We start from the raw sequence: 21,474 nt of genomic DNA on the forward strand, positions 1-21,474 counted from the left end.
TTGTGTTACTCCTTTATTTCTTTTTTTGCTTTTTAAAGACAGTCTTGCTATGTAGCTCAGGCTAGCCTGCCTATAAATTTACCCAGGATCCTCCTGCCTCACTCTCTCAAGGGCTGCGGTTACAAGTGTGTGCCACCATGCCCAGCTCTACTTTACTTTTTATTGTGCTCATTAATGGTCTGGAATTCAGGGAAAGATGCTACTACCACAGGCGTACGAGTGCAAATTAGCCCACTGGTCCTTCTCCATCTGAGATACAGTCTGTAAGACCCAGCATAATACAGTGGAATTCGGCTATATGGACTCAATTTGCTTCCGGACTTTTTCAAGAGCCTTTCTGTCCAGCTGCCGCTGACGAAGGATGACAAGGCAAGCGAAGACCAAAGCCACACCCACCATGGTGCCTTCAAACTTCCAGAACAGGCGCTGCTCCATCAGAGCTGACCGGCAGCTGAGGGCAGAAGGAGTAGAGTTATTCACAGAAGCAGCCAGTCTCTCTTAGCTACTGTCCTCTACTTCAGCCTACCCAAGACGCTATCTAAACAGAGTCAGTCACGCTTTAGTCTCTGATGAGATAAGCAAAGTGGCATTAACCAATTTGATTACTAAAATAAAACAAATAAAGTCAGGTGTGGTGGCGCACCTTTAATCCCAGCACCCCTGAAGCAGAGGCAGGGGGATCTCTGTGAGTTCAAGGTCAGCCTGGTCAACAGAGCAAGCTGAGTTCCAGGACAGCCAAGACTGTTTACATAGAGCAACCCTGTCTTGAACCCACCCCCCAACTCAAAAAGCCTACGTTTTTGTTAGGCTATGTGTGTGCACACTCGTGAAAAGGAGAGGTTGCCAGCCTCTCCCCATCCCATAAGACAGACACAGTCAGAAAACACCTTGCTGAAGTGAGTTCTGTACCTCTACCATCTGGGTTCTGAGTATCAAACTCAAATTGTTGTTTTTTAAACATTTATTTTATATCTGACTGCTTTCTTGTATGTATGTATATGTACCATGTGTGTACCTGGTGCCCAACAAGGCCAGAAGATGGTGCTAGATACCCTGGAACAGGAGTACAGACCAACTATGTGGGTGTTGGGAACTGAGTCAGGTCCTCTGCAAGAGCAACAGTGTTTCTAACCTGAGTCACCTCTCCAGTCCCTCACGTTCTCAGATTTGGCAGGAAGTTCCTTTACCTACCAAGACATCTAATTTGTCTCTCTTAGAGATCTGCTTGCCTCTGCTTTCTAAATGCTGGGATCAAAGACGTGTGTCATTATATCTGGCTTAACTATTTATTTAACAATCACTATGCAGCCTTGGCTGACTTGAGCTCCCTATGTAGATCAAGCTGTCTTGAACTCACAGAGCTAAGCCTGTCTCCTGAGTGCTGGAATTCCCCATCTCCTTGAACCTTTATTTTCCTTTTAAGCAACGGGGGGGATTAGACTCATGGCCTCATACATACTAGGCAAGTACTCTACCAATGAGCTATATTCTCCACCTGGCCAAATTATTTGATCAAAAACATAACTAATGATATAGAGCTGAAGACTAGGGCTAGGAGTGAGGAGTAATTTGGCTCAAATCCCCTCCTCTTTCCTGTATGTCAAACTGCATCGCAGCCAGCCAGGAGAGGGCTACTACCTATGATAAGGGGATCAGGTCACTTCAAAGCAGAGAAGCGGTCCTTACCTTTTGAATTCGTTCCTTTTAGAGGAGTGGCATGTGATTTTCTCCACATAGCCTGTAGAACCACACTCAGGCATAGTTTTCTACCAAAGGAAAAGTCCAAAAGCATACATTAGGGAGGAGGAGTTGAAGAAACAGAAGACCTGATGTTCAAAAAGGGCCAGAGGTGGTGGGCAGCAGACAGCTAATGGAGAGCCCTGATGTGGATGGTGGTGACATGATTAGGAAGGCAACAATCTAGGAGTAAGCAAAGATTCCTGTCTACTGTATTACACACAACTTTAATCCTAGGAGGCAGAGACAGGTGGATCTCTGTGAGTTCGAGGCCAGCCTGGTCTACAGAGTTCCAGGACATCTAAGGCTACACAGTGAAATCCTGTTCAAAAAACAAAAACAAATACTTGGGGACTGGAGAAATGGCCCAGTGTCTAATAGCACTGGCTGCTCTTCCAGAGGACCGGGGTTCATTTCCCAACATCCACATGGCAGCTCACAACTGTCTGTAACTTCGGTACCAGAGGATCCGACACCCTCACACAGACATACATGCAGGCAGAATACCAATGCACACAACACAAAATAAGCAAAAAACTCACAATCTGGAAGTTAGAACACGGAGTACACTCTTCAGTCACCACAAACTCTTCCACCAGCCAACATGGAGAAGTTGAGGTGCTCACTAAAAGGAGAGAGAGAAAAATGGCCAGCCGAAGACTATTCAAAAACATTTCTCTCAAAGGCTCTACCCCATCCAGCTTCCCAGCACAGCGCTTGCCCTCATTTCATGTGGCGCTTCCTTTTCTATCTGTGCTCTTGCTACACTAAAAAAAAGAAGACATTCAAAATAAAAACAAACTAGAGAGGTACGGGGTTCCCGGGCAATCACACACCTGACAACTTCTCCTCGCGCACGGGAGCCTCTGCTTCACTGCAGATGGGGAAAGGGGGTGAGAACAACGGTGAGAAAGCAGAACACAGGGCACACCCACTTACGTGGCTGAGCAGTCCGGGTTCATGGGGGCGAGGACCATTGAGTTCGCCTGCGCGCCCCCTTTTCCTCCCTCGGTACCCACTTACCAGAGCTTTAAGGTGAAAGCACACAGCAACCAGCAGATGTAGCCGCCCCGGGGGAGGCCACGCCTCCCCTCACCCACAAGCATGAAGCAGTCAGTGTCGCACCTGTTGCAGCAGACCTCCCTGAGGTTCCAGCTCAGAGCAGCTCTGTGCCAGAGTTCTCTCCCTGGGCCAACTAAGGCTCTATTGGAACGACCTCGCGACCACAGCGAGAATAATCCATGGGGATTTGTTGGCGGGAAGCGCGAGGTCTTTGTGGGGGCGCAAGGCAGGAGGAAGGGCGCGCGGGTCCCGACTCAGTGCCGGCGCCCCTCGGCCCGGGTCTCGGGAGCGGCCATCTTGCTCGCGGAGGCTGCTGGTCCCGCACTAGCGACGCCAACTCGTCCGGCGAGCTGTCTACTGTCTCCTGCTGGGGCTTGTAGTGGTTCCGGACTCGGGCCGCTGGATCTCATTGCGTTTGCGCAGCAACACGCGACTCATTAGCTGGCGCCGCGCGGCATTGTGGTCCTTGTAGTATTTGCCCAGCCGATTGGAAAGGCGGTTAGGGAGATTTTGTTCTCGCTTCGTTTCTCCCTGGTGTCGCCTGTTTGTCCATTTAAAACTAGGTGAGCAGGGAGACATAAAAAGGGGACATAAATACGCAGCTATGTCTGGATTTAGGGCATTCATTAAAATTGTGGGCTCAGCATTAGGCTCTTTGATAGCACCTCCCCTCCCCGCGCACCTATCCCTTGCTCACCACTCTGGACGGCCTTGAGGAGTTGGGTCCGGGGAGCCTACTGATGGATGCGGGACTGGATCAGAGTTGAAACTTGCTTGTCCCTGCTCTACACAGATGAACCGTGTCCATGGGAGATTTTTATTTGTTTATTTGTTTGTCTGAGACCCCTGTCTCTCCCTGTCTGTGTCCCCCTGGCTGTGCTGGAACTCATTTCAACAGCTCTCAAATTCAAGAGTTCTACTTGCCTCTGCTTCGCAAGAATGGGGATTAAATGGCTTGTGACACCACTGTCTAGAGCACGGAGATTTTAAATTGAAAGCAGTGTTGGAGCTAGATTCATGTACTTTTCAGCTACACGACTTTAGAACATCTGGCCCGGCCTTTAGTCCCAGCAGAGGCAGGTGGGTCTCTGCAAGTTTGAGACAAACCTCTACAAAGTGAGTTCCAGGCCAACCAGAATAACACGATGAGAGACTCTGTATTAGAGAGAGAGAGAGAGAGAGAGAGAGAGAGAGAGAGAGAGAGAGAGAGAGAGAGAGAAATATCTGCCCTGCTGGAGAGAGGGCTCAGTAGTTAAGAGCCCTGACTGAAACTGGCTGCTCTTCCAAAGATATAGGTTGATTCCCAGCACCCACAAGGAACTCACAACTACTTGTAGTCCAGTTGCAGAAGCTCAACCTCACACTCTCGGCCATCATAGGCTCCGGGCATGCAAAGGATGCACAGCAACACACACACACACACACACACACACACACACAATAATTTTTTAAAATAAAAATTCTTCCTTGGGATGTGATTAAGATGTTAGTCTTTGGGGCTGGAGAGATGGCTTTGTGGTTAAGAGCACTGCTTGCTCTTCCAAAGGTCCTGAGTTCAACTCCCAGCAACCACATGGTGGCTCACAACCATCTGCAACTCTGATGCCCTCTTCTGGCCTGCAGGCATTTATGCAGGCAGAACACTGTGTACATAAAAATAAATAAATAAATAAATTTAAAAAAAAAAAAAAAAAAAAAAAAAGATGTTAGTCTTTTTGGGAAGTCACGGGGTCCTGATATGCACCCCTGACTGCTCTCCCTCTTCTGTATCTTGAGTACCATTTTCAAGGTACATGAGAATCCATCTCAAAATCTGATAAATATAATTCCAGATTTGGTGTAGTCCAAAATGTTTCATTTTAAAAAAAAGTCTTTAACCTTTAATCCCAGCACTCAGGAGGCAGAGGGAGACAGATCTCTGTGAGTTTGTAAATTCAAGACCAGCCTAGTCTACAGAGTGAGTTCTAGGACAGCCAGAGATACACAGAGAAACCGTCTCAGAGAAAATAAACTTTATCCAGTCAGTAGCTCACAGGCACAACCATGTTGCTTTGGAATTCGTCCTGATTTTCTCTATTACCGGGAAAGAGTAACTTCGCCTCTTCTATCTCTGTTCTAAGCAGGAGTTCCCTGACATTGGGGCTTCTCACTCTTCATAAACCTCCTATCCTCACTATGTGGCAGCTTGTCTATTCAGGCTTAAACTGAGTGGCTTTTTTTTTTTCTCCTCCTCCCGGAAGCTGCTGAAACAACTCTGCCCCAGGAAGCGATTTTCTTCTTTAACTCTAGTAGACTTGCCCCTGACACTAAGAGGAAAGCTGGCAAGCTAAATGTGTGCTGTCGTTTCTGTCCCCCACCCCACCCTCTGCAAAGCACTGTAAAGCATTTGGCTATCATATTACAACACACTAATATTGATCTCCAGCCCCAAGGGGAAGGAGGTTTGCAAGTTTTTGAGACGAATTTTTGATTTTTAATAAAGAATTTGAATAATTTTAAATGTATCTTTAGAGCTCACCATGGTGGTGCATACCAGCCCAGCACTCAAGCGGCAGAGGCAGGCAGATCTGCTTAGTGAGATCCTTGTCTCCAATATATATATAATATGTAATATATAATATATAAATATATATACATATATTTTTATCTTGTGTATGTTCATATAAGTCTGTAAGTGAGTGCTTTTGTGCCATGCTGTGCTGGTGGAGGTCTAAAGAATTTTCAAGAAGGTTCTTTTCACTTTTTTTTTTTGGCTTTGTTTTTGAGACAAGTGTAGCCCCGACCAACCTGGAACTCCCTCTATAAACCAGGCTGACCTCAAATTCAGACATCCATCTGCCTCTGCCTCCCAAGTGCTGTGATTTAAAGACTTATGCCAGCACTGTCCAACTTCTTTTCACTTATTTATTTATTTATTTATTCATTTATTATTTTTGGATTTATTATGTATACAGTATTCTAACTGCATGTATGTCTATAGTCCAGAAGGTGCCAAATCTTATTATAGATGGTTGCGAGCCATCATGTGGTTGCTGGGAGTTGAACTCAGGACTCCTGGAATAGCAGCCAGCGCTCTTAAGCTCTGAACCATCTCTCTAAGGTGGGATCTTTTGCTGCTGCTGTGCTCTCTACCACAGGCTAGCTGGCCCGTGGGCTTCCTGGCAATTCTCCTGTCTCCAGCTCTCATGTCATTTAGGAGTGCTGTTTATAGATGTGGCACCACATCTGGCATTTACAGAGGTTCTGTCAGGCTTCATAGCTAATCACCTGTCTCGGAGAAAAAAATAAAATAAAAAGATTGCATCTCACTGTGTCGTCCAGGCTAAGATACATAGTTGAGGTAGGGTATTCCCATGAATATGAGGCAGACTAGGCTATGCAGGGAAACCTTGCCTCAAGGGAAGGGAGACATGTGTGAAAGAGGGTAAAATATAGATAGGGACAGTACATCTAACCTGAATATTTGGTTGTACTTTTTTATTCCCCGAGACAGGGTTTCTCTGTAGCTTTGGAGCCTGTCCTAGAACTTACTCTGTAAACCAGGCTGACCTCGCACTCAAGTCTGCTTGTCTCTGCCTCCCAAGTGCAGGGATTAAAGGCAAAGGGATGCACACCACTGCCTAGCTGGTTGTACTTCTGTGTGTCAGTAGTTTTAGCTCCTCTATTTTTCAGGAGTTAAGTGTTGTTTATGTCACAGTACTTGGGAGGTACAAGGACCACTGCAAGCTCAAGGCCAGTCTGCCTGGTCTACAAGTAAGACCCAGTGGGATGCTCTGACTGAGAATGTTTGAGAAGGATTCGTACTTGATGAAGGACGTGTGTCACTGGGGTTGGCTTTAAGGTTTCAAATGCCAACCCCATTTCCAGTTAACTTTGTCTCTGTCCTGCCGCTTCCACGTTCCCCACCATAATGACCATGACTCTAACTCTTTGGGGTGATAAGCAAGCCCCCAATAAACTCCTCTTTAATGCCTTGGCCATGGTGCCCCTTTACTGCGATGGAAAAGTAGCGAAGACACCAAGTTGCACGAAATCCAAAAGATGACAGATGAGAATGCTCCTCAGGTAGTGTTGGCCATACAGGCCTGATGACCTGAGTCACTCCTGGGGCCTCGTGGGAGCAGCACATTGCCCCCAAGAGTTGTCCTCCGCATTACCATACAGTCATACATGTAATACAATAATTAAAAATAAAACTTTATATATTAAAAAAAAAAAACCTTTATTTTTAGACAGGTCTCACTATTATAGTCCTGGCTGGCATGAAACTCACAGAGATCCACCTGCCTACTGAGTGCCGAGATTAAAGACGTGAACCACCATGTCAGGCAAAAACCAAAACTTAAAAACAAAACTTAATAAGAGTGTTTTTCTTTTAAGATTTTGTCTATTCCTGGCTGGGGGGTGGTGGTGCATGCCTTTAATTCCAGTACTCAGGAGGCAGAGGCAGGAGGATCTCTATGAGTTCAAGGCCAGCCTGGTCTACAAGAGCTAGCTCCAGGACAGGCTCCAAAGCTACAGAGAAACCCTGTCTCAAAAAACCAAAAAAAAAAAAAAAAAAGATTTTGTCTATTCCTCTCTGCTTCCATGTGTCACCAAAAGCTGTTAGCAATCACTTACTGTCTGTCGTAGAGCAGATGCTCAGAAAATACTGATAAATATGTGAATCTCTCTCGTGTCTCTTCCTCCCTTTAAACTGTGAGAAAAGTTGGGTTTTGTCTATATCAAAAGATGGGTAGCCCATGAATGGCCAATATTTCACAAATCTCCCCACCTCATAAAACTGCTATATAGCAAGGAATCCAAATCTCTTTACTCACCTGGTAAAATTTTGTTTACAAAAAGCCTTGCTGTGGTCGGGAAGTGGTGGTGCACAATTAATCCCAGTACCAGGGAGGCAGAGATCTCTGAGTTCAAGGCCAGACTGGTCTACAGAGTGAGTTCCAGGACAGCTAGGGCTACACAGAGAAACCCTGTCTCAGACAAACCAAAGGGTTGGGAGGGGGGACAACAACAAAACCTTGCGGCATTTCCAGTACTTGCTGGCCTGCACTCGCAGCTGACCCCTTTCCTCTTTCTCTCATTTTCTTTTTGAGGAATCTGTTTGTTTTGTTTTTGAAGACAGGGTAGTTTTAGAGCCTATCCTAGAACTAGCTCTTGTAGACCAAGCTGACTTAGAATTCACAGAGACCTGCTTGCCTCTACCTCCTGAGTGCTGGGATTAAAGGCGTGGCCACCACCGCCTGAAGAGTGTGAAGCTGAGCTCTCACGGGTGGGGTGAGGCAGAGTAGGTCACCCCTTGCATTAGAACAAAAACTAAGTGAATGTCCAGTCTGGCTGTAGCACACTGTTTTTGCTAAAAGAAATTGGTTTGCCAGGTTACTTTTTTTTGTTTTTGTTTTTGTTTTTTTATTATGTATACAATATTCTGTCTGTCTGTATGTCTACAGGCCAGAAGAGGGCACCAGACCCCATTACAGATGGTTGTGAGCCACCATGTGGTTGCTGGGAATTGAACTCAGGACCTTTGGAAGAGCAGGCAATACTCTTAACCTCTGAGCCATCTCTCCAGCCCCTTTCGTTTTGTTTTTAAGACAGGGTTTCTCTGTGTAGCCCTGGCTGTCCTGGAAATCACCCTATAGACCAGACTGGCCTCAAACTCACAGAGAGCCACCTACCTCTGCCTACCTAGTGCTGGGATTGAAGCTGGGCCACCACTGCCTGGCTTTTCCTTGCTGTTTTATTACCAGTTAAGGGGGGCAGAGGCAAGGAAGGGGAACCCAGGCAGATACAGGTGAAGCAGCATCTTGAAGTGACAAGAACTTGATCTGAGTGGAGAGCAGACTGACAGAATACAAGTCATGTGAATGGAACATCCATGTAAAACAGTGGAACATCCGTGTAAAACAGCGGCCTTTAATACTAACAAAGACCCTGAGAGAGCGACCTCCAGAACAGTGCTGAGCTGGCCTCTTTGGGCCCTAAACCTGAACCAGCAATGGAGAAATCAACATATTTACATTAATGTTTGACTTTAAACCCAAGGACAGTCCAGGACCTGAGACCATTATTCTTCCTTTCCTCTTCTCAGACCCTTTTCACCTTTCCTATCCTCATTCCTTCACCCTCCTTTTTCCTGCACTTTTCTTCCTTTTCTTCATCCTCATTCTCCTGATCACCTGTCCTCATCACCTCTCCTGATCACCAGTTCATCTGCCCCTCTAGGTCCCACCGGTTTCTCCCTTGTGCAACCAACCCCACAGCCCACCTCTCTCAGGTCTAGCCTTAAGGTTTAGTGTGAGGACAAGGCAAGGACTGTCCCTCAGCCCAGGGAGCACTGTGGGGAGGAGGCAAGGACTGTCCCTCAGCCCAGGGAGCATTGTGGGGAGGAGGCAAGGACTGTCCCTCAGCCCAGGGAGCACTGTGGGGAGGAGGCAAGGACTGTCCCTCAGCCCAGGGAGCACTGTGGGGAGGAGGCAAGGACTATCCCTCAGCCCAGGGAGCACTGTGAGAAGGAGGCAAGGACTGTCCTGCAGCCCAGGGAGCACTGTGGGGAGGAAGCAAGGACTGTCCTTCAGCCCAGGGAGCACTTGGTGTTTTTCTTGTCAGATGGTTTCAGGTCAGTGCTGGAGGGCTTGCTGTTGTTTCCCTAGAGCCAGGAAGGTAGAAGAAGGGTCAGTGTGTGGGGGGTGCCTGGAGTGGGAGCTCTAAACTCAAGGCAATCTCCCCTTTATGAGAAACCCTGGCATTGGTCCTCCTCCTCTTCAATTGGCCTGCTTTTTTGTTTGTTTGTTTGATTGATTGTTTGTTGAAACAGGGTTTCTCTGTGTAGCCCTGACTGTCCTGGAACTCACTCTGTAGACCAGGCTGGCCTCGAACTCACAGAGATTCACCTGCCACTGTGTTGCCTCAAACTCAGATCCACCTGCTTTTGCCTCCTGAATGATGGGATAAAGGCGGTTGTCCAGCATCGTGTAGTCCAGTCCCGTGCTGCCCACCCCACACAGTGGGTTTCTGTTTAGATGGAGTAGCTGAGGATGGCCTCGAACTCCTGACCTTCCTGCTACCACCCCTCAGTGCTGGGGCCTGTGTTCTGCATGGCTGCACTGCGTTTCTTGCAGACACACACCTAGCAAGTAGAATCAACTCACCAATCTCCGGCCTCCCGACTTGAGCAAGATGTCATGCGCCAGGGAATTGAAAGCCTAAAGGGGAAACCAGTTAGAACATACTGGAGGAGAGCATAAAACTATTGGTACTTTTACGTCTTGGAAGGTGAATCTCACCTCATCCACATTCATACTGGATTTGGCACTTGTCTCAAAAAATCGAATTCCGTGCTCTCGAGCCAACTGTAGGGGGTGAGGAGGGAAGGAGAGAGCTGGTTAAAGGGCAGAAGCAAAGCATTCAGCAATCCCTCCTCACGCTGCTGGTTCTCCCGGGTCTGAGGCAAACAGCCCGGTCCTCTGCCCCTCACCTTATCTGCCTGCTCCTTCTGCACCTTCCTCTTGGCCTCCATGTCACACTTGTTCCCCAGCAGAAGGCGCTCCACACCAGCAGAAGCGTTCTGAAGACCAGAGCAGAACAAGAAAAAGCTGGGTCTCTCAAGTGACTCACACCTATAACTTCTGCTCTTAAAAAGCTGAGGCAGAAGGACGGCTGTGCGTTCAAGACCACAGGGAGTTTGGGATACACAGTGAGTTTCACAGCAGTTGGGGCTGGAGGGAAGGCTTCAGCAGTTAAGAACACAGACTGTTCTTCCAGAGGACCTGAGTCCAATTCCCAGCATCCACTTGGTGGCTCACAACCATCTGTCACTAAAGTCCCAGGGGTCCACCACTCCCTTCTGACCTCTGAGGGCACCTGGTTCACAGATGTACATATGTACACATAAATTTAAATAAATTAATTAAAGTTGAATCCTGCCCATTTTTACATCCACCACCCTCCAGGAGCACCTTGCTCCCCCATCTCTTTTGGAGGTGTCTCACCTCTTTGATGCTTTTCATCCAGTTCTGAATATTCTCGAATGATTTTTCATCTGTGATGTCATATACTAGGATAATACCCTAAGGGATAACAGACTTCACCTGGGACCATATTCCCGTTAGTTTTCTACTGTCCTCTAAGCGACCCTCCCAGTCCCACCCATGGGTCTAAACACAGGTCCTATGGGGCTCGCTACAACACACCTTACCCTCCTTCTTCATCCCCTGCCCCATGCTCGTCACCCTCCATACTCACGAAACCATGACTTTAGCCCATGTCCATACCCACACTCATACCATGGCGCCACGGTAATACGCTGTAGTTATTGTCTTGAATCGTTCTTGGCCAGCTGTGTCCCTGAAGCAGAGGTTTTCACAGGGTGAAATGGAAGCAAGAGCTCCGAGAGGGAAAGTCTTTTCCTAAGAGCTTAGCTTTTGCAACACTGGGGGTGGGGCTGAAAGGAAAAGAGTCAGGAAACAGTAAAGGAGAAACGGACCAAGGACAGTTGGGCTGCTACTCAGAGGCTGCAGGCCTGGGAAACAGGATGTCTCTTGTTACTCAGACGCCAAGCACTGTCCTGAGTATCACTTTGTGTGTGTGTGTGTCATCCTATCTAACCTTCACTGTATCATTGTGAAGCATGTCTCATTGTCCCTATTTTATAAATGAAGCAAACGTGGGAGGCTGGGTACCTAATGAAGGTCAAGCTGAACTGGAGTAGCAGCACCAGGGTTTAGACCCCATCTGCTGCTCTTTTTATCTATCACACCACAATGCTTCAGCAAAAGTCTAACGCCTCCACACCTGCAGCACCTCCACACCTGCAGCGCCTCCACACCTGCAGCGTCTATACACCTGCAGTGTCTCCTGCAGCATCTCCACACCTGCAGTGCCTCCACACCTGCAGCACCTCCACACCTGCAGCGTCTATACACCTGCAGCGTCACCACACCTGCAGCGCCTCCACACCTGCAGCGCCTCCACACCTGCAGCGCCTCCACACCTGCAGCACCTCCACACCTGCAGCATCTCCACACCTGCAGCGCCTCCACACCTGCAGCGCCTCCACACCTGCAGCGCCTCCACACCTGCAGCGCCTCCACACCTGCAGCATCTCCACACCTGCAGCGCCTCCACACCTGCAGCGCCTCCATACCTGCAGCGTCTATACACCTGCAGCGTCTATACACCTGCAGCGCCTCCACACCTGCAGCGTCTATACACCTGCAGCATCTCCACCTCCTTACAAGAGTCAGGCCACACCTCTGAATGTGACCTCCTGTGCTCTCTAAAATGTTTAAGTTTTATTATTATTATTATTTTATCATTATAGGTAGGGTCTCTCTATGCAACCCTGACTTTTCTGGAATTCACCATGCAGACCAGGCTGGGCTCAGACTCGCAGAGACCCATCTGCCTCTGCATCCTAAATGCTGGGATAAAGTTGCTCTCTAAAACTTAGAGAAAGCAATTGACTGCAAGTCAAATTTGTAATTCTGGAACTTGTCTTTGTTTTGTTTTTTGGTTTTTGAGACAGAGTTTCTCTGTAGCTTTGGAGCCTGTCCTGGAACTAGCTCTTGTGGAGCAGGCTGGCCTCAAACTCACAGAGATCCGCCTGCCACTGCCTCCCAAGTGCTGGGATTAAAGGCTTGGAACTTGCCTTTTAAGCACTTAGAACCTGTTTCTACATCATAGCTCAAAAGACGTTCGTTTTCAAGTCCAGAGAATTCTCTGGGTGAGGAAAAAAACACAAACAAAAGTGGGACACCAGGGACAGGAATGGAAGGACAGCTGAGTAAGCAAGATGGATAAATTAGGAGATGTACTGGACAGAATAAAAGAGAATGACACAAAGCAGAACAGAAAGACCAACACGGTGCCACATGCCTGCACATGCCTGCACATGCCGGTAATCCCAGGACATGGGAGACGAGACAGAAGCAGCAGGGATCAGGAGTTGAAGGTCATTCTCAGCTACATGATGAGTTCCAGGCCAGCCTGGGCTACATAAGACTTTGTCTCAAAAAATAAAATCGAAAAGAGAAGCTAGGTGATTAAACACCTTTAATCCCAGCAGTTGGGAGGTAGAGGCAGGTGTATCCCTGTGAGTTTGAAGTAAGCCTGGTCTACAGAGTGAGTTCCAGGACAGCTAGGGCTGTTACACCGAGAAACCCTGTCTCGAAAAAACCAAAAGAAGAAGAGGAAGGAGAAGGAGAAAGAGAACTGGAAAGAGAAAAAGCTAGGAAGAAGAAATGAGGGATGAAGGGCAGGGCGTGGGTGCAGGGCAGGCCCACATGGCAGCCTGGACTGGGGAGCTGGGGAGCTGGGGAGCTGGGGAGCTTACTTACCAGACTTGCAGTTTGATCCTCTTCCCCTCAATTTCCACAGTTCGGATCTTGAAATCAATTCCTGGGGCGAAAGGTGTGAGGCCAGGTGACTATATACACACTTATTCACTTGTGTGAAAAGTGTGGTGGGAGCGGGCGGGGGCTGCACCGGGAACTCTGCGGGGCAGACACTTGGGGTGACCTTGTTGGATGTGTAAACAGCAAGAACTTTCCCAAAGCTTTATTCCTATAGTAAGCATACTGTTTGTCCTTAGAATTTATGACGTTTTGGAGAAGAGATGAAACTCTCTTCAGGGGCTTAAAAGCGTGCCCCCTGACAGCTTTCACTTCCAACTCCTCGACCACACTTTCCCAGTCTTCTTTTCCCCTCCCCCAACACACACAGACTTTTGGTCCTTCAGCCAGCCAGCTAGCCCTCCAGGGTAAAGAGGAACGGAAAAGGCAGTTGATTCACGTCTCTGTGATTTAACTAGTGGGCCAGGCTTGGAACTGACGGACTGAGGCTCCATAAGATTCCTCTGGGGTATCAGTTCATCGGGAGAAGCGGTTTCTTTCTTTCCCTTTATCATCAGACTTGAGAGTCTCGGTCAAGAGGAGATGAAGATGAAGAGGGAGGAGAAAGAAAGGCCACTCTTTTTACTGGAAGTCTGGGCAGATCTCCTGGGGGCACTTAGGGGCCCCAGAGAGAAGGATGAGTCAAGAAGCTTACTCAGAGACCCCAAGGGCCCTCACTTCCACCTTCCTCACCCAGTGCTCCCGGACACTCTCTGCAGTGCCCTGTTAAGGGAGGGGGACTGGGAAGAGGGTTAGAAGGTGGAGGGTGCAGGGGAAGTCTGAAGCCCTGTGGATCAGAAGGAGAACAACAGAATTGGGAAGCAGGGGAAAAAGTGAAATTGTGAAGAATTGGGAATGAAACTAGAGTTTAGATGAATGCGGTGAAGGATGGGGTGGGGATGACAAGAGCCTATGTGGATCTAGGGAGACCAGGGAGTTATTACCAAGAACGGGAGGGGTAGCAGCAATTGGAGTTACCTGGAGGCCTCAGAAAGGTTAGAAGTTCTGAGAGTTAGTCAGGGACATTATGGGGGATGGGTCTGGGACAGGGGTCGAGAGACAGGAAGCTAATTAATGCCTTACTCCAAGAGGATCAAAAAGTAGGGTCCCTATTCATTCAGGAGGGTGGGCGGGGGCAGGGGATGGGTCTGGGATACAGTCAGGGGGCTCACCGATGGTGGAGATGTAAGTGCTGTTGAAGTTGTCCTCTGCAAAGCGAATAATCAGACAGGTCTTGCCCACTCCCGAGTCCCCGATCAGCAGTAACTTGAAGAGGTGGTCGTAGGCTTTGGCCATGGCGGACTCTGGGGGCGCCAGGGGAGGGGTCGGGAAGAGCCAATACTGGTAGGCGGGATCGGAGAGCTGGCAGGCAAAAACCGCCAGAGTCCCAGCCAGGAAGTTTTCCTCCCTCTCCGCCCAGGCCCCGGGAAAGAAGAGAGGCGGCCCTGCTCTGGGCTCCACCCCTCTTCGCCAGTGGAGAGGCCTGTCCAGTTCCCGTGGTCCTGGCGCCGCTTCTCCAGCCTCAGCGAGACCGTCTCCATAGACCTTCCCACTGTCTTTGGCTAACTGTCTTTCCTCTCTTTCGACCGAAGTGGAAAGAGGAATTTTGAAGAGATTAGAGGAAGCGGGAAAGAATTTGCCAATAAGCGTGGAGATGGGGGAGCCACTGGAAATTGATTTTAAAAAAAGCTGAGGCACTATTCAAAGGTTTTTTGAGTTTGAGATGAAGGTTCTTAGAACCTTTGTGTCAGCGTTGAGCGCCCTAAGTATCCAAATCCCTTTGAAAAGAAGCGCGTTGGGTCGACCTGCCCCCTGGTGGAGCACGGCGAAAAATTGAAATGATAAAAATAAGTCCCAACAACAACACTCAAAACACACACAACCTCCAACTCGTGGTAACCCTCCTGTTTCAATCTCTCAAGTATAAAGACTACAGGTGTGAGCTACCATGCCCAGCTTTCTATCTGCTTTCTTTTATTGTTTTTTCAAGACAAGGATTTCTCTGTGTAGCCCTGGATGTCCTGGAACTTGCTATGTAGACCAGGCTGGCCTCGAACTCATAGAGATCTGCCTGCCCTTGCTTCCCTGCTTCCTAAATGCTGGGATTAGGGATTAAACCACAACTGCTCAGCTACTTGTTCTTTTTTTTTTTTTTTTTTTGGTTTCTCGAGACAGGGTTTCTCTGTGGCTACTTGTTCTTTTTTTTTTTTTTATTACATATACATTATTCTGTCTGTGTGTATGCCTGCAGGCCAGAAGAGGGCACCAGACCCCATTACAGATGGTTGTGAGCCACCATGTGGTTGCTGGGAATTGAACTCAGGACCTTTGGAAGAGCAGGCAATGCTCTTAACCTCTGAGCCATCTCTCCAGCCCTGGCTACTTGTTCTTTTACCATTTTCTTTGCTGGAAAAAAAAGCTTACAGAAACATTTTTTGTTTGTTTGTTTGTTTGTTGTTGTTTTCGAGACAAAGTTTCTCTGTAGCTTTAGTGTCTGTGCTGGCACTAGTGTCTTCTCGTAGCCCAGGCTGGCTCGTAGCCCATGCTGGCCTCAAACTCATAGAAATCCACCTGCCTCTGACTCCTGAGTGCAGGGATTAAAGGCATGCGCCACCACCACCTCTTAGTTGCTAACTTGACTTAACTGAGGAATTGCTTTCATCAGATTGGACTGTGGGCATAACTGGAGGGGGGCATTTCTTTCTTTTTTATTTTTAGATAGGGTCTCCTTATCTCTACATAGATTTATTTATCTTTTTTTAATATTTATTTATTATTATGTATACAATATTCTGTCCATGTGTATGCCTGCATGCCAGAAGAGGGCACCAGACCCCATTACAGATGGTTGTGAGCCACCATGTGGTTGCTGGGAATTGAACTCAGGACCTTCGGAAGAGCAGGCAACACTCTTAACCTCTGAGCCATCTCTCCAGTCCCCAGATTTATTTATCTTTACCTGTGTGGATATTCTGCCCTTGCATGCTTGTAGGCTTGTGAGTATACTATATGCATACCAGGTGCCCTTGGGACCAAAAGGTTGGTGTTGGATCTTCTGAAACTGGAGTTACAGACAGTTATGAGCCTCCATGGTTGTTAGCCACCATGTTACTGGTGGGAATCAAACCCCTGGTTCTCTGAAAGAGCAGCCAGTGCTCTCAACTAGAGTCAGCTCTCTTTAGCCTTAGGCATTTTCCTGGTTGCTAATTGAAGTCCGAGGGCCGAACTTTGTGTGGGAGGTATCATCCCTGGACAGGTAGGGCTGTTGTATGAGAAAGGGAGCTGAGCTAGGCGGTGGTGGCACATGCCTTTAATCCCAGCACTCGGGAGGCAGAGGCAGGCGGATCTCTGTGAGTTTGAGATCTACAGAGGGAGTTCCAGGACAGCTACGGCTTTTACATAGAGAAACCCTGTCTTGAAAAACCAAAAGAAAAAAAAAGGGAGGGGAGCTGAATATGAACCCTCTGGGAGTAAGGCAATGGTCTTCCTTAGTTTCTGCTTCCGACTTCTGCCTTGAGCTCCCTCAATAATGAACTGTAACCTATAAGTCAAATAAACCCATTTTCTCACTAGGTTGCTTTTGGTCAAAATGTTTATCACAGCATCTGGAAGCAAACCAGCACACATGGAGGGGTGGAGAAAGTGGTAGTGAAGACCTTGAAGCCCCGCAGGTAAATTGACCTATCTGCGGGATAGTGAAGGGGAAAGGCTTTTTTTTGTTGTTGTTTGTCTGTGTTTGTTTTTCAAGACAGGGTTTCTCTGTGTAGCCCTGGCTATTCTGGAACTCAGAGATCTGCCTGCTTCTGCCTCTCGCATGCCCAGCTAAGGGGAAGGTTTTTATTGTGAGAAGGAACAGCCAGGGGTATCTAGAAGAGTCAGAAGAAAGAAAGATGCAGACTGAACAGGGCCAGGGGTGTCTTGAGAACGGGGAGACTAGCAGGAAATAGAGACTAGAGAGATTGCAGCGAGAGGCAGGAGCTGTGCATAGGAAGAAGACAGTAAGAGCAGCAGGTTAGAAGAATGGGGAGCAATTGGAGGGAAGGAGCCCATGAGCTGGAGAGTTTAGAGCAGAGGAGGTGAGAAGGGCTAGGAAGGGAGCAGGACTTTGAAGTGTGTAACAGGCACTGTGGTACTGCAGCCTGGAGGCCAACATGAGCACAGGTAAGGGAAATGACTCCTTTTGGTAAAAGGGAACCAGTTTCACAAATTCCTGAGGAAGACTGGCTTTTATCAAACCACGAGAAATCCTTCAACACTCCAGGTTGAGCTCATTTCTGGATATTTGGTCTGTCCCTTGGAGCTTGGGGAATTGGAGTGTCTTTTGGACCTGATACTCAGTACCCCAGAGGCAAGAGGCCGAAGGAGCCTGTGGGTTCAAGGTCAGCTTGGCTTACATAACAAGTACCAGGCAAGCTAGGGCTACATAGTGAGAGTCTATTTCCAATAAGTAAATAAGAATAAATAACCGCAGGCTGGAGAGATGGCTCAGAGGTTAAGAGCATGGCCTGCTCTTCCAAAGGTTCTGAGTTCAATTCCCAGCAACCACATGGTGGCTTACAACCATCTGTAATGAGGTCTGGTGCCCTCTTCTGGCCTTCAGACATACACACAGACAGAATATTGTATACATAATAAATAAATAAATAAATATTAAAAAAAGAATAAATAACAGCCCTGGATGTGTCATAGATGGAGGTCAGGTAAGCCCAAAGAGGAGGGCCAGCCCCTTGACAGACAGATATTGACAGCTGATGGTTCCTGGGGAGAGGAGATATCATTGTCTTTAGTGGTGTAGCCACTGACGACTTAGCTGAGCTCATGGACAATCATGCCCTGTTGGCAGTTCTGGTTAAACTAGCATCACAGAACAAACCCCAAATAAGAACAAAACAAAGACATGACAGTAGGGGCTGACTGGTTGTGAGGACAGCTTTTTGGGGAGAGAGCATAGTGTAGCTAACCAGAATGTATTATGTGTAGATACAAAAATAATTTTTAAAGATTTATTTATTTACTCTGTATACAGTTTTCTGCCTGTACACCAGAAGAGGACACCAGATATCATTACAGATGGTTGTGAGTCACCATGTGGTTGCTGGGAATTGAACTCAGGACCTCTGGAAGAGCAGCCAGTGCTCTTAACCACTGAGTCATCTCTCCAGCCCATAAAAATAATTTTTGTTTGTTTGCTTTTCAAGACAGGGTTTCTCTGTAGCTTTGGAGCCTGTCTTGGAACTAGCTCTTGTAGATCAGGTTGGCCTCAAACTCACAGAGATCCTCTTGCCTCTACCTCCCAAGTGCTGGGATTAAAGGTACGCGCCAACACTGCCCGGCAACAATTTTTAAAAAAGAGAAGCTGGTGATGGGCATGGTGGTGCACGCCTTTAATCCCAGCATTCAGGAGGCAGAGGCAGGCGGATCTCTGTGAGTTTGAGGCCAGCAGGTCTACATATTGAGTTCCAGGACAGCCAGGGCTCTGTATAAAGATGTCTCAATCTCCACCCCCACGGCCCAAAAAAAGAGAGAGCTAGGGAGGGAGAGGGAGTCAGAGTGGGAAGGCGGTGAGCAGATAAGGGTGCATGTACCACGCCTAATGACCTGCTTTCAGTGCACAGGACTCACCGGGGAGGAGTGAACTCACTCCTGGAAGTGATCCTCTTATCTGTCTCACAAAACACAAGTTAACTAAAGTGTAATAAAGAGTTAAAAAGAAATAAGTAGATAAATCACTCTTTAGTTGTCCCACGCTATCGTCTCGCCAGCAAGAACCATGCAGGACACTAGGATTCTTCTGCAGAAATAGCTTTAATGTGTCCTGAGAGAGAGAGCATCAGCTAACATGGCCGGGGACCCCTAAATGAGGGAACCCCTCCTTTATATAGGAAGCAGTCCTTGTTTCGGACGTGTTACCCTTGGATTGGTCCGCTGCCCAATTAGCCCAGGTGAAGCCTCGGGAGTAGGCGGGGACAGCAGTGGAAAGTTACCTAGCATATGTGCGTTCACCTGGCGGTGAAACCGGATGCCAGCGCCATCTTGTAATGGGGCATGTGGATGCGGCCCTTCACATTTAGTTTTCATGGGTGCTTCTGACAAAAGCTCATAAATTCTTTTCCCCCTCATTCTTTTTTTTTTTTTTTTTTCATGTATCAGGGTTTTTAATTCCGAGCAAAGTGTTCTGTTTGCTTACATCTCCGGTACTTTAGCAGGTATATTTCATTGCAACGTCATCTCCTCGTATCCTTTCCTTAGCTCACTCTCAAAGCTTCTGCTTTCACCCCATCCCTCTTTCAGAACTTAGTTTACTTTATTCATTTTTTAAATTTTTATTTCATTCTGGGACTCTAACAAATGGCCTCACACATGTTAGAGAAGACTTCTACCAACTAAGCTATAATCTTGGCCTCTGAAGATTTCTACCCTTTGGAACACTGCTACCCAGGGCACCGAGAAGAAAGGAAAGATGAAGATCAAAGCATCTTCCTCCTGGAATGAGTAAAGGTTTGGAATGTCCACCTGCTGTAGCTGCAGAGATAGCTCAGCAGTTAAGGGCTGAGGATGCTTCTTCAGAGGACCCGAGCTCAGTTCCCAGCACCCTTGTTGGTAATTTACAACCACCTGTAACTCAGCTCCAGAGAAATCGGATGCTCCTGGCCTCTTCCAACATCTGCCTGTATGTGTCTCACAATGGCATGGACACAATTTTTTAAACGTAACACAAAATAAGAATCTTTACAATGTCTACTTGTTTATTTCATGGAGGAAGAAAGATGACCAAATGGCTTTGTTAATCCTCATGGAAAAGGATGAAGCGAGGTACCTGAATTCCCATTAGGAGTGGGCTGACAAAGGATCAACAACCAGTTCTCCAAAGGAAAGAAAGCCCTGTGGGTGTAGTGCTTAATCTCAGTGATGTGCATAGACTCACCATGGCTGATACCAAAGTAGTATCATTGAATATGAGCTTGGCAAAAATCTAGTCTTGGGAATCAGTGAGAACTGGTTCTAGCTTATTTTCCTGGCACAGAGTAATTTCGGCGGCAAAGGCATTCAGGCTGCAATCTGAAAGACAATGTGCAAACATCTAGTAGAGAAGAATTCTCGGCTGAAGAAAGATATTGCGAATGCAAAACTGAAGGGCTGAGGCTGTAGCGCAGTACCACCCGACTGGTTTAGGTTCTTAACATTGTACCTTCTCCACAGCACACACAATAGATATCAGAACATGCCTGTCACCTGAGAACTTTCAAGGTGTGAGGTCAGCTTGGGAGGATAAACACTGTTCTCCTTAGAACTGGGATTAAATGTGTGCGCCAGCTGGGCGGTGGTGGTGCACATCTTTAATCCCAACACTCAGGAGGCAGAGGCAGGCAGATCTCTGTGAGTTCGAGGCCAGCCTGATCTACAAGAGCTAGTTCCAGGACAGGTTCCAAAGCCACAGAGAAACCTTGTCTCGAAAAACCAATAAATAAATAAAAAAAATAAAATAAAAACAAAGGCTTTTCCAAGCTTAAATGAACATGTCTCTCTTCATATGTGTATGTATGGGTTGAGCAGAATAATTTTGGGTTTTGGCATATTTGAAATATACATAATAAAGATATCTTTGGAAATAGGTTCTAAGTCTAAAAATGAAATTTATTTCTTTGCTATACACCAAATACTGAAAATAATTCCCTACAATTATTGTAGTGTATCTGCAATTTGTGAACTGTCATGTGAGCAGAGTAGGTGTTTTTTTTTGAGTCAGGGTTTCTCTGTGTAGCCCTGGCTGTCCTGAAATTCACTCTATAGACCAGGCTGGCCTTGAACTCACAGAGTTGAGTTCTGCCTGCCTCTACTGGGATTAAAAGACATTTACCAGATTTGGAGCAGTTAAGAACACTGCCTGTTCTGCCAGGGGACCAGGGTTCAGTTCCCAGCACCCACATGGCAGCTCACAACTGTCTGCAATCCATTTCCAAGTGTTTTCACACCCTCCTCATACAGAAGTATCTCAGAGACATGTAGGCAAAACACAAACATTTACCACCACTACAAGGCTTTTTGGGTTTTTTGTTTGTTTTTGTTTTTGGAGACAGGGTTTCTCAGTGTAAACGGCCCTAGGTGTCCTGGAACTGCCTCTTCTCACAGAGATCCGCCTACCTCTGCCTCCCAAGTGCTGGGATTAAAGGCATGAGCCATCAATGCCCGGGCTTTGTGTGTGTGTGTGTGTGTGTGTGTGTGTGTGTGTGTGTGTAGCCCTGGCTATCCTAGAACTAGCTCTGTAGTAAAACAAACAAACAAA

At 47.4% G+C, this 21,474-nt stretch overlaps 2 protein-coding genes across 3 annotated transcripts; both read right to left on the bottom strand.

Annotated features, from left to right (window-relative positions):
• On the bottom strand, positions 1-3,152 carry Jtb (jumping translocation breakpoint). The gene is made up of 5 exons (XM_048456215.3): positions 2,761-3,152; positions 2,574-2,611; positions 2,280-2,362; positions 1,687-1,766; positions 1-451 (listed from the first exon to the last, which is right to left on the bottom strand). Exons 1-5 carry the CDS (start codon positions 2,841-2,843, stop codon positions 295-297), a joined length of 441 nt encoding a protein of 146 aa, XP_048312172.1. The 5' UTR covers positions 2,844-3,152; the 3' UTR covers positions 1-294.
• A 5,543-nt stretch (positions 3,153-8,695) lies between these two features.
• On the bottom strand, positions 8,696-14,632 carry Rab13 (RAB13, member RAS oncogene family). Of its 2 annotated transcripts, XM_087897329.1 has the most exons (8): positions 14,363-14,631; positions 13,137-13,197; positions 11,085-11,145; positions 10,791-10,868; positions 10,277-10,366; positions 10,086-10,151; positions 9,951-10,004; positions 8,696-9,448 (listed from the first exon to the last, which is right to left on the bottom strand). In XM_087897329.1, the coding sequence occupies exons 1-8, from the start codon at positions 14,484-14,486 to the stop codon at positions 9,374-9,376; spliced, it is 609 nt and encodes a 202-aa protein (XP_087753455.1). In that variant the 5' UTR covers positions 14,487-14,631; the 3' UTR covers positions 8,696-9,373. The 2 variants fall into 2 exon arrangements, with proteins under 2 accessions (XP_087753455.1, XP_087753456.1); XM_087897330.1 differs by lacking the exon at positions 10,791-10,868 and having other exon boundaries at positions 14,363-14,632.
• Between the last annotated feature and the right edge of the window lie 6,842 nt (positions 14,633-21,474).

The sequence above is a fragment of the Myodes glareolus genome, chromosome 17, assembly GCF_982192425.1.
Source record: "Myodes glareolus chromosome 17, mMyoGla1.1, whole genome shotgun sequence".
Lineage (NCBI taxonomy): Eukaryota > Metazoa > Chordata > Mammalia > Rodentia > Cricetidae > Myodes > Myodes glareolus.

Bases quoted from the DNA above. Each gene is read 5' to 3' on its own strand.
- Jtb (XM_048456215.3), bottom strand. From the start codon at position 2,843: ATGCTTGTGGGTGAGGGGAGGCGTGGCCTCCCCCGGGGCGGCTACATC. The intron at 2,612-2,760 runs GTAAGTGGGTAC...CCCCATCTGCAG, and splicing joins GCTTTCACCTTAAAGCTCTG to TGAAGCAGAGGCTCCCGTGC. The intron at 2,363-2,573 runs GTGTGTGATTGC...CTCTCCTTTTAG, and splicing joins GCGCGAGGAGAAGTTGTCAG to TGAGCACCTCAACTTCTCCA.
- Rab13 (XM_087897329.1), bottom strand. From the start codon at position 14,486: ATGGCCAAAGCCTACGACCACCTCTTCAAGTTACTGCTGATCGGGGAC. The intron at 13,198-14,362 runs GTGAGCCCCCTG...CTTTCGCCCCAG, and splicing joins CACTTACATCTCCACCATCG to GAATTGATTTCAAGATCCGA. The intron at 10,869-11,084 runs GTATGAGTGTGG...GTTATCCCTTAG, and splicing joins CGTATTACCGTGGCGCCATG to GGTATTATCCTAGTATATGA.